The sequence below is a fragment of the Leptodactylus fuscus genome, chromosome 11 (assembly GCF_031893055.1).
Source record: "Leptodactylus fuscus isolate aLepFus1 chromosome 11, aLepFus1.hap2, whole genome shotgun sequence".
Lineage (NCBI taxonomy): Eukaryota > Metazoa > Chordata > Amphibia > Anura > Leptodactylidae > Leptodactylus > Leptodactylus fuscus.
The window spans coordinates 29,695,797-29,711,103 of NC_134275.1; the positions used below are offsets into that span (position 1 = coordinate 29,695,797).

Sequence of the window (15,307 nt, forward strand, 5' to 3'; positions counted from 1 at the left end):
TCACATTCAGCTTGAGCACCTGGGTTATCATGGTGTTTTCTCCACTGTGGGGCTATATGGAGCAAGCCATCTTTTACCAATTATTTCACTTTTATACTATATTCATTGGCTGGTTTAGGTTGGTCATCAACATTCATTGTCCTTACAGTTCATCTCATTTGTGAGCCTCAGGCATTAATAGATTTTAGCAGATTTTTTTTGTCATAAGCTTTGTGAGCCAACCCAACCGGGCCAGTAGGTAAGAGCTTTGCTCCGGCAGAAGTGTGACCCGGGGCTTCTAGCGTTTCTCCATGGTAAAAATGCTGAGAGGGAAGACACTGGCTTGTAATGGTGGATTATACTGTATTTTCTCCATTTGTTGCTGCAGTTCAGGTTTTTTCCTCCTCAGATCAGTCTCTCTGTAGGCGGCAGCTTGAGGACATTCCACATCTCTACTCTAGCGCCATCTTTTTCTTGCCGACTTGGACTATATGTCCCTTGTGTGGCTCTCTTTTTCCTCATTGCTATCATAATAATAGTGATGACAAGCAGTAGTATGAAAAGCATTCCTGTCCCTATGGCTGACCCAACCAGGGTGGAGGACTCGGCTTTTCTGATCAAACGTGGCTTCTGCATAGAACATAGAAGGGTGAACATAAAAAGTAAGTAAATAAAGGCACAACTTACATATAAACATGGAGGGCCTGGAAATTAGTTATTCATTGTGTTCCTATTATGTATTTTTATTACTAGTTCTCTCAAATAATCCTAAGTATATCTTCTTTAGAAAACTTTCAGAAGAGCATATGTCACCTTGGAGGACCCATCAACTCTGTGTAACATGTACAGCCCACTCATTGTAATAAGAATGGTGTAATACCTCATGTCCCCTGAGGAGTTGCTACAGGGAAGTTTAACACTTATTGGCTGTTATGTTGGACAATTGTCAAACAAGTGGCAAATCTTTGGTGCAAATCCTGGCCGTACGCAAAAGAATGCAGCACTTTGTTGTTTTTACACCTGGAGTGGGCGAGGATCAATGGAGAAGGGAAGGGACACCTCAGCTTGTCTTATATACTACTAGCATCTGCCCGCGACTTCATCTGCGGGTTGGAGTTGGCGCTGAGCCGCTGATATTTTGTCATTTGCCGTTGGTTATGATCTGCCGTGTACCGCCACGTCCAATCCTGCGCGCCCCTGGCTCATTTTCTCCTCGCCTGTCCCCGCAGGCTTTTTACCTACCATCTGCTCCTGGCTCCCCGCAGCCACCCTCGTCCCCCGAGCTCTTGCCCCTTCACACCCCGGCCCCCCTCTCTCTCCCATGGCCCTGGCCGCAACCCCCCGCGCCCCCCCCCCTCCACAGGGCCCCGAACCCTCTCTCCCACTGCACCCCGGGTCAACCTCGCCACCCCCCTTTTTCTGCAGACCACCCCCTCCTATGGCCCCCACCTGTAGGGCACCCCCCAAAACCCCCTGTTTAGCCCCCTCCGCAAAATCCCCTAACTCTCCTGCCGGCACATGCACTGTCCCGCTGCCGAATGACACATTGTACTCACCATAGCTAAGCTGGAGGGTCGGGAAGGCGCAAGACCAGTAAGCTGAGTGCGGTGTCGCGGGCTGCCGAGGACTTCCGGCGCTGCGGCCTAGGCTACGGCCGCAAAGTGGTGCCGTCCCGGAAGACGACGTGTACGTCGGCAATGTGCGCATGCGCCTGCAAATACAGTGTAGTTGCTGTGGCATGCCGGGCGGTGTTGTGGATCCCGATTGCACTGGTGTTCGGCAAAGATGCCGGGTCCGCAGCGTGGAAGAGGTAGGCCGCTGGAGTAACCTTAACGTGAGCGGGGAAGTGTGAAAGCATATGTAAATGTTATTGCCTAGGGTTAGGGGCTAGCCCGGACGCCGTGGGATTGCAGACCTGCTGCTATTTCTGGTTTTAGGCTGCTCCTGCCAAGAACGTATGTCCGTGATTGTTCCGAAAAGTCCAATCCTGCCTATGAACTATGTTTGTGGAAAATTTCACGCAAATCGGTTGAGCGGTTTTTGTGTGATTGAGGAACAAACACACAAACTTTCACCTTTATAATATGAGTAGGATTACATACGCTGAGGCCATACATTGTGGAAGTTCAGCTTTCTTACTGCAGCTTTTTTTGAGCCAAAGCCAGGAGTGGATAAAGGGAGCGTTCACACTACCGTCGGTGTCCGACATGTAGTGTCCGCTCCTAGTGTCCGCTCAAAATCTGTCACGGACACTAGGAGCGGACACTAGATGTGTCCGTGACACCTGTCATTCACTTTAATGGGCATCGGGTGCGTTCTTTTGCACTCCGTGCCCGTCCTTCCCTGTCCGCAAGAGAAGATGTCCGACTTCTCAAGCGGACAGAGGAACCCTGCATGCAGGGTTTTTCTGTCCGCTTGAGAAGTCGGACATCTTCTCTTGCGGACAGGAAAGGACGGGCACGGAGTGCAAAAGAACGCACCCGATGCCCATTAAAGTGAATGACAGGTGTCACGGACACATCTAGTGTCCGCTCCTAGTGTCCGTGACAGATTTTGAGCGGACACTAGGAGCGGACACTACATGTCGGACACCGACGGTAGTGTGAACGCCCCCTAAGTATAAGAACTTCATATATATTTCCCATTCATTTTGTAGCCATTCTTGACTTTGGCTCAAAAAGCTGCAGCAAAATCTGCAACAAAAAAAGCTTTTTTTTTTTTTTTTTTTTAATTAAAAGGCATGTTAGTGCTATTAATGGGTTAATAAATGGGTAAATATACATTTTTGTTGAATTGTGTAATTTAGAAAGTAGGCGGGGGAAGGTGTTTAGATTAGTGTAGGAATTACCTTTTATTCCGGACAACCCCTTTAAAGTACAACTGAAAACTATGCCTGATGTCAGTTTTGTAGCACAAAACTACCAGGGATGTGGGGTACAAAAAGCCAGTCTTCCTAAAATTGCCCCATTGCTTCTATTTCTCCTCTTACAGGCTTCCTTGCTTATAGTATGATATTTGCCTGCCATAATATAGAGAACATATCACCTGTAATCACTGCTTATGCTATGAGATGTCTGGTTTATGAGATACTTGTATTCCACATAATAATTCTGGGCCATATTTTCTTATGACTCTGTTCTATGCCTCTGTTATTCCTCCTAGAAATCTGATTACATTTACAGCTGAATGTTAGCAGGTGAGAAGTGCGTGGGGGACGGGGGTGCTTACACTGTCTAACCAAGCGAACCTCGCTAATACTACCGTATCACCTGCAACCTGCCACTATTAATCCTCAGTGTGGTAATAGGAAGATACATAGACTGTATAGATCTCTTTCACAGAACTATATAAGAGATCCAGCAATTAAAGGGAAGAGAGGAAAGCAGACAGTAAGAGTAAGTTCACATGGGGTTTTTTGGTCAGGATTGTGAGGCCTTATCCGCCTCAAAATCTTGACCAAAAAGATGGCTCCCACTGAAATCAATGGGAACCGGTCAGTTCTTCTTTTCCGGGAGCTGGAAAAAAGAAGTGAGATGCTCATTCTTTCAGGCGGATTCACCTTGCGACATCCGCCTGAAGACACTCCCTCCCAACTAGGCCCATTCATTTGGGCCTAATCCGGAGCGGAGTACACGACTGGATGCCGATGCACTGCACCGGCATCCAGTCGCAGCTACCTGTATTTTGGTCCAGAACCTGAGGCGGCCTCTGCTTCAGGTTCCGGACCAAAAAACCCTGTGTGAACTTCCCCTAATACATGAGGTTTCTTTCTATTCTATACATTACTACATTGTGGCAGGTAGTCGATGATACTGTATTATTGGAGTGGTGGATTGTGTTGCCATAGATCACAGGGCGATCCTGCAGGTAATATTCATGTTTGGGGTTGCCCTGTGACTTCACATGACAGATGTTGCTACCACAATGTCTGAGTAGCCTCAGCCTTACAAAATAGAATATTGTAGTTGTGAATTATGACATGGAATCGCTGGGTAAACATCCCATGGAGCACTACGTCTCCACAAAGTTAAATGCTGCCATAGCAGAGATTACTTCCTGTTTTCTACCCCACCACAGCTAAAGTAACCAAGCAGCATCGGCACGAGCCACATGGCAGGAAGCAAGGGAACTACTACAGGTGTCATAGACTGCAGGTAAGGCTTACAGGGCTTTTCTCTCTGCATGATTCGTGTGGACAACACACAAAAAACACACAGACTCCATTATAGACTATGGGGTCCATGTGGTTTCTTAGTTAACCGCTTTTTAATGCATGCAGTATTCTGTTCCCTGAATGGAATACCGAACGCAGATGTGAACTAGGCCTAAGATCTTATTTCTTGGTAATGTATGTACAGTAGCTGTAATGTGACTCTTGGGCCTGGTAGTGACCAGGTATTAAAGGAGTTGTCCAAGGGTTCTTAATATTGACCTATCATCACTACCAGACTGATGTGGGCTGTGCTTGACTCTCCTACATATCAACTGTAGTACAGTGTACAGAGCCAGACGGCGATAGCTCCAAACACTGTGTAAGTAGCTGTGCTACTGCAGCTCAATCTGATATAGATGAACAGATGATCAGTGTCAACTTGTAGCCATCCCCTTTAATAAACAGGACTTTTACAAAGGTGATTTTGTAATATCAGACAATTGTGTAATAATAGTAAAGATACAGTCCTATGAAAAAGTTTGGGCACCCCTATTAATCTTAATCATTTTTAGTTCTAAATATTTTGGTGTTTGCAACAGCCATTTCATTTTGATATATCTAATAACTGATGGACACAGTAATATTTCAGGATTGAAATGAGGTTTATTGTACTAACAGAAAATGTGCAATATGCATTAAACCAAAATTTGACCGGTGCAAAAGTATGGGCACCTCAACAGAAAAGTGACATTAATATTTAGTAGATCCTCCTTTTGCAAAGATAACAGCCTCTAGTCGCTTCCTGTAGCTTTTAATCAGTTCCTGGATCCTGGATGAAGGTATTTTGGACAAACAATTCAAGTTGAGTTAAGTTAGATGGTGGCCGAGCATGGACAGCCCGCTTCAAATCATCCCACAGATGTTCAATGATATTCAGGTCTGGGGACTGGGATGGCCATTCCAGAACATTGTAATTGTTCCTCTGCATGAATGCCTGAGGATTTGGAGCGGTGTTTTGGATCATTGTCTTGCTGAAATATCCATCCCCGGCTTCAACTTCGTCACTGATTCTTGAACATTATTCTCAAGAATCTGCTGATACTGAGTGGAATCCATGCGACCCTCAACTTTAACAAGATTCCCGGTGCCGGCATTGGCCACACAGCCCCAAAGCATGATGGAACCTCCACCAAATTTTACAGTGGGTAGCAAGTGTTTTTCTTGGAATGCTGTTTCTTTTTGGACGCCATTCATAACGCCTTTTTTTATAACCAAACAACTCAATCTTTGTTTCCAAAATGAAGTTGGCTTCTCCAAATGTGCTTTTTCATACCTCAGGCAACTCTATTTGTGGCGTACGTGCAGAAACGGCTTCTTTCTCATCACTCTCCCATACAGCTTCTCCTTGTGCAAAGTGCGCTGTATTGTTGACTGATGCACAGTGACACCATCTGCAGCAAGATGATGCTGCAGCTCTTTGGAGGTGGTCTGTGGATTGTCCTTGACTGTTCTCTCCATTCTTCTTCTCTGCCTTTCTGATATTTTTCTTGGCCTGCCACTTCTGGGCTTAACAAGAACTGTCCCTGTGGTCTTCCATTTCCTTACTATGTTCCTCACAGTGGAAACTGACAGGTTAAATCTCTGAGACAACGTTTTGTATCCTTTCCCTGAACAACTATGTTGAACAATCTTTGTTTTCAGATCATTTGAGAGCGGGCTGTCCATGTTCGGCGACCATCAAACTTAACTGAACTTGAATTGTTTTGTAGAAAGAAATGGTCCAAAATACCTTCATCCAGGATCCAGGAACTGATTAAAAGCTACAGGAAGCAACTAGAGGCAAAAGGAGGATCTACTAAATATTAATGTCACTTTTCTGTTGAGCTGCCCATATTTTTGCACCGGTCAAATTTTGGTTTAATGCATATTGCACATTTTCTGTTAGTACAATAAACCTCATTTCAATCCTGAAATATTACTGTGTCCATCAGTTATTAGATATATCAAACTGAAATGGCTGTTGCAAACACCAAAATATTTAGAACTAAAAATGATTAAGATTAATAGGGGTGCCCAAACTTTTTCATAGGACTGTATGGAACATTATCTAAGTGTAGTATTTCAGTGGAGCAATACAGAACACCAGTTACCAGGAGTTTTTATTTATTTTTTGACATAATTTTTGGAATAGAGTTCATTCATTTGCTGTTGCATTTGGCAGTTTATTTACAGTACATGGCACCCGGGCACTGCCCGTTTCTTTCAGTACAATATATACAAACCAATTATCATACAGTTTATACATCGCCATTTACAAAGGGTAAAACCAGTGTTCATACAGTGTGTAACCTACAGTACAATGGTGGTTTAGAGGGGATGTCCAGCCAGGAATATTTTTGTAATGGCTCAGAATAGGATGCAAAAAAAAAAAGAAGGAAGTACAGATCCTACCACTGGTCTCTACTTTCTCGAGTTTCTGTTGAAGCAATGATGTCCCAACACAGGGACATGGGACTCGCAACAGAAAGGGCGCCTTCAGCCGTGAAACTTAGTCTATGTTGGCTGGATTTACCATCCTCCACCTTATGCTGGATGCGGGACTCTTAGCAGTATAGTTATCCATGACACTAGGAATCCCTTGCGGCCCAGTGATATATTGTTCTGTACTGATTATATTATAGGACAGTATGTCGCTTGGAGTTGACACACGGACCGGTCATGTGAATACGCCTTCGGGTAATATACTGCCACAGTGACTGCATGGGGATCACATAGTAATAGGTCTTCTGTTGGGTGTGTGTTTTTCTGATGCAATACAGATCCTGGTCATGCTCATAAGGAGGACATTACTGTAGGACCCATTCACAGGTAGATGAAGTATACATGCAGTACCGTATTTTACGGACTATAAGGCGCACTGGACTATAAGCCGCATTGCCCATGAGCGCCTTATAGTCCGTCTCGGTTCATATATAAGGCGCACCGGACTATAAGCCGCAGTCCGGTGCGCATTATATGTTCTTGAAAGCGGCGGCAGGCAGACTTTGCCAGCGGCCGCTTAACCCCCCGCGTGCCAGCCGCTTCTATTGGAAGCGCTCGGCAGGCGAGGAGGGGCTCTATCAGCAAAATCATGCTGATAGAGACCAACCGTAATGTTGTGAAACTTACCGAGTGGTGCAGGGTGGGCGGGCATTCAGGCCTCCTCTTCCTCCGATGTTCCGTCCTCCTCCTCCGCCGCTCGCTGATAATGGCCAGGGCGCATGCGCAGTAGTAGAAGCATTATGATATTGCGCATGCGCCCCGGCCATTATCAGCGAGCGCCGGAGAAGGACGGAACATCGGAGGAAGAGGAGGCCTGAATGCCCGCCCGCCCTGCACCGCTCGGTAAGTTTCACGTTCTGTTTCAGCGTGACAGCAGGGCTGCCGGACACTTCCCATTCATTTCTATGGGAGCCGGCATGCCAGCGCTCCCCATAGAAATGAATGGACTGCTTTTTTCCATTCATAGAGCGCTCGCATGCCGGCTCCCATAGAAATGAATGGGAAGTGTCTGTCCATTCATTTCTATGGGGAGCGCTCGCATGCCGGCTCCCATAGAAATGAATAGGAAGTGTCCGGCAGCCCTGCTGTAACGCCGGCGTGTACTGCTGTGATACACGCCGGCGTTCCGTACTGTGAATGCACCCTTACGGTGCCTTTTATGTATGTATGGAAGCGGCACGCAGACTTTGCCGCCGCTTCCATCCATATATAAGGCGCACCGGACTATAAGCCGCACTTACGATTTCTGAGGAAATCGTAGGTTTTTATGTGCGCCTTATAGTCCGGAAAATACGGTAACTATGATCCGGCACAGAACTTAACTAGTCAGAAGTTAATGTAGAAATGACCCAACATTAGTAAGACTGTATGTGTCTGCCGTAATGCTGGGAACTGTTTATGAAATGCGTATTCTAGTACAGTCTAACTTGCTAAAAAAAAAAAAAGCCCTTTTATTACCAGCATAAAGTAACCTGCAGTAGAACATGACAGTAGCCATTTATATTTCCTTAGAAAAAATATCTTTAAGGCCAAGGCCCCACGGGCCGTAAACGCAGTGATAAAGCGCTGCGGTAAGAACTTCTGCATGATCGCATTGCGGTTCTTTCCGTAGCATTTTGAAGAGAAAGTTCACGGAGTTTTCCTCTGCGGACTTTCTCTTTCCATCATATCCATGGGAAAGCCGCCGAGGTTTCCGTAGATATAATTGACATGCTGCGATTTGCAAAGCCTCAAGTCCTTCCCTGCCATCCGTTTACCTACTTACTGATAGCAGCAGCAGAAACTATTGTATTGTCTTTAAGGCAATTGGTTTCAAGGACACGTCTTACGCCAGTCATACATTTCAGGTAGCTTCTGGCTAATCGCTATTCCTCCTGACTACCCCACATATGCACACTTGACGTGGCTGAGCATGGATCGCATCTCCCATGAGGGAAAAAAAAGACTGAATATGCCTAACCCTTCTTTCTCCTCCCAATATCAACCTTAGAAGAGAATCAGAAAGCCTGATATGTTAGATAGGTATCTGTCCCACCAAATTGTTGGGTTCAGCCAACAATAATCTAATATTTTCGACCACCTTAAAGCCCCTGGAGATGATAGGAACTACTAAGATTTTCAAAATAAAATCCGGGACTTGCGCTCCTCACAAATACACTGGGTGCACCGTAATATGAAGTATAAAAGGCTTTATTAGAGAGAACGCCTTTCGGGGTGTAAATTGCTTACGAATAGCACACCCCTTCATCAGATCTATACAAATAACATAAACATGTAACTGTATCCATATTTAAAAAGAACATTTTTGCCAGAATAAAACACTTAAAAACGTATTATCCAAACATTCCAATCATATTAGTAAATAGATTAATAATGTGCATAATAGGAAGACTGTAATAACTAATAACCACATAGTGCGTATGCTAAAAGCTTATTGCACTCATTATTGGTACGACTAGTGACAGACAAATGGTGTCATCATCTTACAGCACAACATAAAATAAGTAGAAATGAATATAAATGTAAAAACAAGTGGGAAGAAAATATGTAAGAAACCCACAGATTTAGGCAGAAAATAGTTGTTGTCTTCCTCTATACGGCAAGTGCTGGCCAGGTTGTGTATGGTGCCAAAGTGTAATCCCAGTTATCTTGTACCAAGGAAAGAGACGTAAATAAGCAAATGTAAATGTAACCATACCTCAGTCTGCCTGCTCTAGTGTGAAAACTGGGAGTGCTTTAAGGAAGAGGAGCACCTCCCCCGCATGTGTAATGCAAATATCATTATGTTATGTGGTATAGGATTCCCTCTGTAGTGAATGGAAGGAGCCTGGATCCTATCAGCAGGTGGGTGTGGCCAGGGGCGGGGCCTGACACTCCCAGAGCAGCGGCTAAAGCTGAACTAAGGGAGCCTGCACACGGAGTAAACACGCGTGTATTTTTGCTAAATACACGTGTAAAAATAAGACTCCCTAATAATAAAGGATGTAGTGCTAGCAGAGGAGTGTAAAGCTAATGGCACTGTAAGCTATGGCAGCTAAAGCTTGGCTCATTCTATTGAATATAGTCTCCTAGTATAAACATACCATCTAAAAGAAATTTTGGACGGACCCTCTCCATAACCTTTTATCCATCTCCCTTTATTTAATATGATGTTTTATATATTACAGTATCATCATGTCCACAGCATTTATCTCACACACACACAATCTTTCCTTCTAACAATGTCCCTAAGGGTACATTCACACTGAGTATACGCTGACTGATTCTGAACGTTAAAACACGTTCAGAATCAGCGCGTACAAAGCAGATCCCGTTCATTTCAATGGGAGCCGGCATACGAGTGCTCCCCATAGAAATGAATGGGCTGCTTTTTTCCCTATTGCTTTCAGTGTGATATGCGCATAGCACATTGAAACTAATAGAGGGAAAAGCAGCCCATTAATTTCAATGGGGAGCGCACATATGCCGGCTCCCATTGAAATGAACGAGATCTGCTTTGTATGCGCTGATTCTGAACATGTTTTAACGTTCAGAATCAGTCAGCGTATACTCAGTGTGAATTTATCCTAAGGCTGGTCTTACACGACCGTATTGAATGCATAGTCCGCAAGTTGCTGATCACTAACATAGAGTCCGCAGACATCCGTGTCCTGCCACACTCACCCATAGAGTTCTATGGGCGAGTCCGTACAGTGCCACTATTCACGGCCATTACGGACATGTTCTATAGATTGCGGACCACAGTTGCGGCCTGGCCACACCACGGATAAAATATCTGGTGGTGTAAGAGGCCACATTGAATATAATGTGTCCACAATTGGAAACCCTCAATTGCGGACTTACATTATGGCCGTGTAAGACCAGCCTTAGTAGCCCCAGCACTGGTGCATAGTGTCACTAGCTGTAGTTATATAAACTTTATATTGTCTCTAGTAAGTCCCCTGCCACTACAGAATGAGCTAAGCTTTAGCTGCCATTGGCTGTCAGGATTATTAGCTGTAGCCTAATAGACTCCTCTGCTAGCACTACATCCTTTATCAGTTCAGCTTTAGCCACAGGCTCCGCCCCTGGCCACTCCCTCCTGCTGGGCTCTTTCCTTTCAATGTAGAGGGAATCCTATGCCACATAACATCATGTTATTTGCTCCTCCTACTAGCCCTTAAAGGGATTTTCTGGGCAAAATTAAAAAAAAAAAAAAAAGTATAATGGTGCTATTAATGGGTTAATAAATGTACCTATAGACTTTTTAGTGTATTTTGAGTGATTTCTGGGTGTCTCTGGGGGCTCCTAGTGTCTCTTGCTTTTACTTCCTTCTGCTTCCTGCTATGTAACTTTCTAACGCCTCTCAACTTTCTCCCCTCCCTCCCATACACCCCTTCCCTGTCTCTCTAGCTATCCTTCCTATCCTAGTTATCCTATATGTCCTACCCTACCTACTCAGTCCAACCCCCGACCCATATTACATACCTATCCTCCATGGCTTCTTCCTGTGAGACGGCTCCCCTTCCTCCTGTACTGTGTGCGCACTTCTTCAGAGTGTGCACCCTGCCAGTACAGGAGGAGGACCCGTTTAGCTTGAAGAAGACATAGATGGGTAAGTATGAGTGACGTGGATGAGGGGAGTAGTAGTGACGATGCGTTTCCGGAAATGGGGAAACTGATAGTCACCGGATTATCAGAAAATGTCCCCGGGCAGTCACATTGACTCTATGGTTAAATATACCCGTGTGGGGGGGGGGGGGGGTTAGATTAGTTTAGGGATTTCACATCCCGAACAACTTCTTTAAAGCACTCCCGCACTTTTTCACTCTACCTTAGACTGAGGTATGGTTATATTTACATTTGCTTATTTACTTCTCTTTCCTTGGTACAAGATAACTGGGATTACACTGTCGCACCATAAACAACCTGGACAGCACTTGCAATGCCATACAGAGGAGACAACACATATTTTATGCTTATTTTCTGCCTAAATCTGTAGGTTGTCTTACATATGTTCTTTCCACTTGTTTTTACATTTACCGTATATACTTGAATATAAGCCGACTTTTTCAGCACAGTTTTTATGATGAAAAAGCTCACACAATTTTTTGGCTTATACTTGAGTCAGGGTCCACGGAGCAAAGGAACTTGCAAGGACCTGCATAAATTAAACAAAGGGTGAGGTCCTTTAGTGCTACTGCTCTGTGATTGGCTTGTCATGTAGATCACGTGACTGTAATGTCATCAAAGGTCCTGTAGCTACTAGAATGTAACATCTGCGGATAAGTCAGTGGCCATTATGTGCAGGATTCATTGTGTCTTACAGAAGATGTCTGTCGTATCGAGGAAAGGAAGCTACAGTAAAGTGAAAGTAAAACACACAGGTACCTGCTGGATTACTATTAGTAATGTCAGGCATTTGGGGTTATTAATTTAGTTTCAGTAACAACATGTGCTTCACATTAATGGCAGTTAACCCCATCATGTCCCTCATATTAACCCCTGTGTGCCCCATATAAGGGTTACTAATATGTGAGACACATGGGGGTACTAATAAAGGACCTTAATTATGAAGATACCTAATACCTCCATATGACCCACATATCAGTAACTCTTATGTGAGGCACACAGGGGGTTAATGTGAGGGACATGATGGGGTTAACTGCTATTACAATGAGGTACATGGAGTTACTAAGCTGTAATGCACATGACCATGATGTCTCAGTTAATGTAATTTTATTGGTATCTATTTTATATTTTAATTTTTGAAATTTTCCAGTAGCTGCTGCATCCCCCCCCCCCCCCCCGGCTTATACTTGAGTCAATACGTTTTCCAAGTTTTTTGTGGTAAAATTAGGGGCTTCGGCTTATATTCAGGTCAGCTTATATACGGTATATTCATTTCTACTTATTTTATGAGTTATATTGTAGGATGATACCATTTATGTCAGTCACTAGTTGTACCAATAAGTCGTACCAATAATGAGTGCAATAAGCTTTTAGCATACGCACTATGTGGTTATTAGTTATTACAGTCTTCCTATTATGCACATTATTAATCTATTTACTAATATGATTGGAATGTTTGGATAATACATTTTTAAGCATGTTTTATTCTGGCGAAAATTTTCTTTTTAATATGGATACAGTTACATGTCTATGTTATTTGTATACATCTGATGAAGGCGTGTGCTATTCGTAAGCAATTAACCCCCCGAAACGCGTTCGTATTCCAGTGCACCCAGTGTATTTGTGAGGAGCGCGAGTCCTGTTTTTTTTATTTTGGAAGTCTCAGTAGTTCCTATCATCTCCTGAATCTCTACGGTTTTGGTCCATCTGACCGACCATACATTGATTGAACGTGACCCTCTATTATCCCCAGCACTACTCAATCAATTGATCACAGTGCGTATCTCCAGTATCTGAGGAGTTGAAGGTTGCTGTGGATTTTCCAAGAGATGTATCGGTCCCCGAAGCACGGCCATTGTGTGATTTTACCTTCACAAGTTCATTTACCTTAAAGCCCCTTTCACACAGTTTTTCGGTATGTTCATGTGGTATTGAATCTCAATGTATACCTCGGATAGAAGGTCTTCACGGAGTGTGAACAGAGTCTTACTGTGTATCCCCCCTCACAGGCTCTTGGTCTTGCTGTATGGTAGTCGGACGACATAATGGAATTGCCAACACCCCCGCTACGGCACAGCAGATGACTCCCATCACTTTCCATACTAGTGTAAGGTACAGAAAGGTTAGTATTGTCTCTTTATGGTAATATAAAAAAAATATCATTAAGGCACATCCAGAATATTGCTTCTGGAAAGTTCAAGTATAACTGATGCCTACTGAAGAGCACGGCTCTGGATATTCACCATGTCTGGACAGACAGAGGGTTAGCGTGGCTTTATGGCATCTGCCTGTACATTAGGCAGAATTGTTTCTCACACCGTCTCATGTTCCTGGTCTTGAAGGTTATATAGGCAGTGGTAAAGTCTGCAAGCAGAGAGGAACCAAAAATATTTCCATCCTTATGACAAATAGTCCATTCACTATAGAAAGGATTTTTACTCGCTCATAGTTTTTCGCACAAACGTCCCTTTTGCTGGATCATATCAGTCGCTCTTCAGGGGGCACTTTTAGGACACTATCCATTTCTAGCCGGGCACCGGCCACTTCCTGTTGGCTTGGACTGTATGTTCCTTCTGACTGTCTCCTCTTCCTTGCTGTCAGCACCATGAAAATGCCCACAATAATAAACAGAAGCAAAACCCCACAAGACACAGGGACTGCAACTCCAAGGAGAGGGAAAGGGAAGGCCAAAGCCGCATTGCTTTTCTGCAAGAAATGGATACAAGTGTGTACTCAGATGGTCAGAACATAGAAACTATACAATACAGAGTGTCATATTAGCTATGTGCCCCAGCTCCTCTATACACATGCATGCTAGGCTTGGCTAAGTGTGCATATCTTCTAATAGGGAGACAGGGGTAAGCCACAATTCAACAGGCCAAGCCTTCTCTTCCATAACAGCTGCCATTGTGCAGTCAGGAACCCTCACTACATATTGGGTGGTCAGCCAGCCCTGCGTTACAAAAGCAAATCTTGTAATAACATTTATTTTTTGTGCTGTTGGACTGTAGGTTCTGTCTACCCAAGTGAGCTTTTCAGACTTTTCTATGATATCTGATACTCTGGCTCTTGAGTGGAATCTACAGATAAGTGATATATATAAAGCCATCAGCAGGTTAGTGCTTGGAAGTTATAGCATAACCCAGACGGTTTAGGGTATGTTCCAGAGAGAATGCAACGCTTTACGTTTTCTGCAGCACTGAATGGTCATTGTTTTGTGTTTTTGTTGCTCTTAATCTGCTGCAGTGCTGAAATTTGTACCAAAAACCTACAACGTTCATCAGATCTATTTCTACACAGATTCAGTGTGCGAATTAGACTCTATCCACTTTGCAGCTATTAAAAATGCTATAGATTTTCTGTACTAAATTCTGCAGCATTTTGGTCCAGTGAGAACATACCCTTAAACTTGGCCTCTGGTATTAAAAAGGGTTATCCAGCTTTTTGATATTGTTGACCTATCCTCAGGATTGGTTATCAATGTTAGATCATTGAGAATGGAGGGGCCACACCTGGCACCACCACTGATCAGCTGTTCACAAGCAGCAGATGGTTTTGTCCAATGTGTAGTGGTCCTGCCAGACTGCCGCAGTCCATTACATCATGGGCAGTGCCATCTGCTTCCGGTGTCTGCCGCTGTTTGTGCAGGTGCCGGTCATCAGATCCCCCTAAATCTGATATTATTGATTTATAGTGACTAGAAGTCATCAATATGAAAAAGCTGGACAACTCCTTTAAAAGGTAATTGTGAATAAAACTCAAAGAAAACAGATTAAGTAGTAGAACAAAGGACATGGTAATCGGAGACATGCATTAGGTAGACTTGGAAGGAAAACATGCAGGTTATACACAAAGTCTGGACACCCAACAGGCATCAAACAGATCCAGCCCACAGATCTATCCCACATCAGGAGCCTCCATTACATCTAGGAGTAGACGGCATGCAGGACTACAGCCCAGGGCAGTACATCTCCCCCATAGTACCCTGAGCTGAGGATTCCTGGCAGAGGGTGCAGGTACAGT

General features: G+C 44.1%; 1 protein-coding gene across 2 annotated transcripts in view; it reads right to left on the reverse strand.

Annotated features, from left to right (window-relative positions):
• Positions 1–317: 317 nt before the first annotated feature.
• LOC142184979 (protein crumbs homolog 2-like) overlaps positions 318–15,307 on the reverse strand; it is a 100,109-nt gene continuing 85,119 nt past the window's right edge. Inside the window, exon 13 of one of the 2 annotated variants that reach the window (XM_075260167.1) lies at positions 318–609. In XM_075260167.1, the coding sequence (XP_075116268.1) occupies positions 385–609 (225 nt within the window). In that variant the 3' untranslated portion in view covers positions 318–384. Of the gene's footprint in view, positions 610–13,537; positions 13,991–15,307 lie in introns of those variants that run through there. The other variant, XM_075260166.1, reaches the window with a different exon arrangement.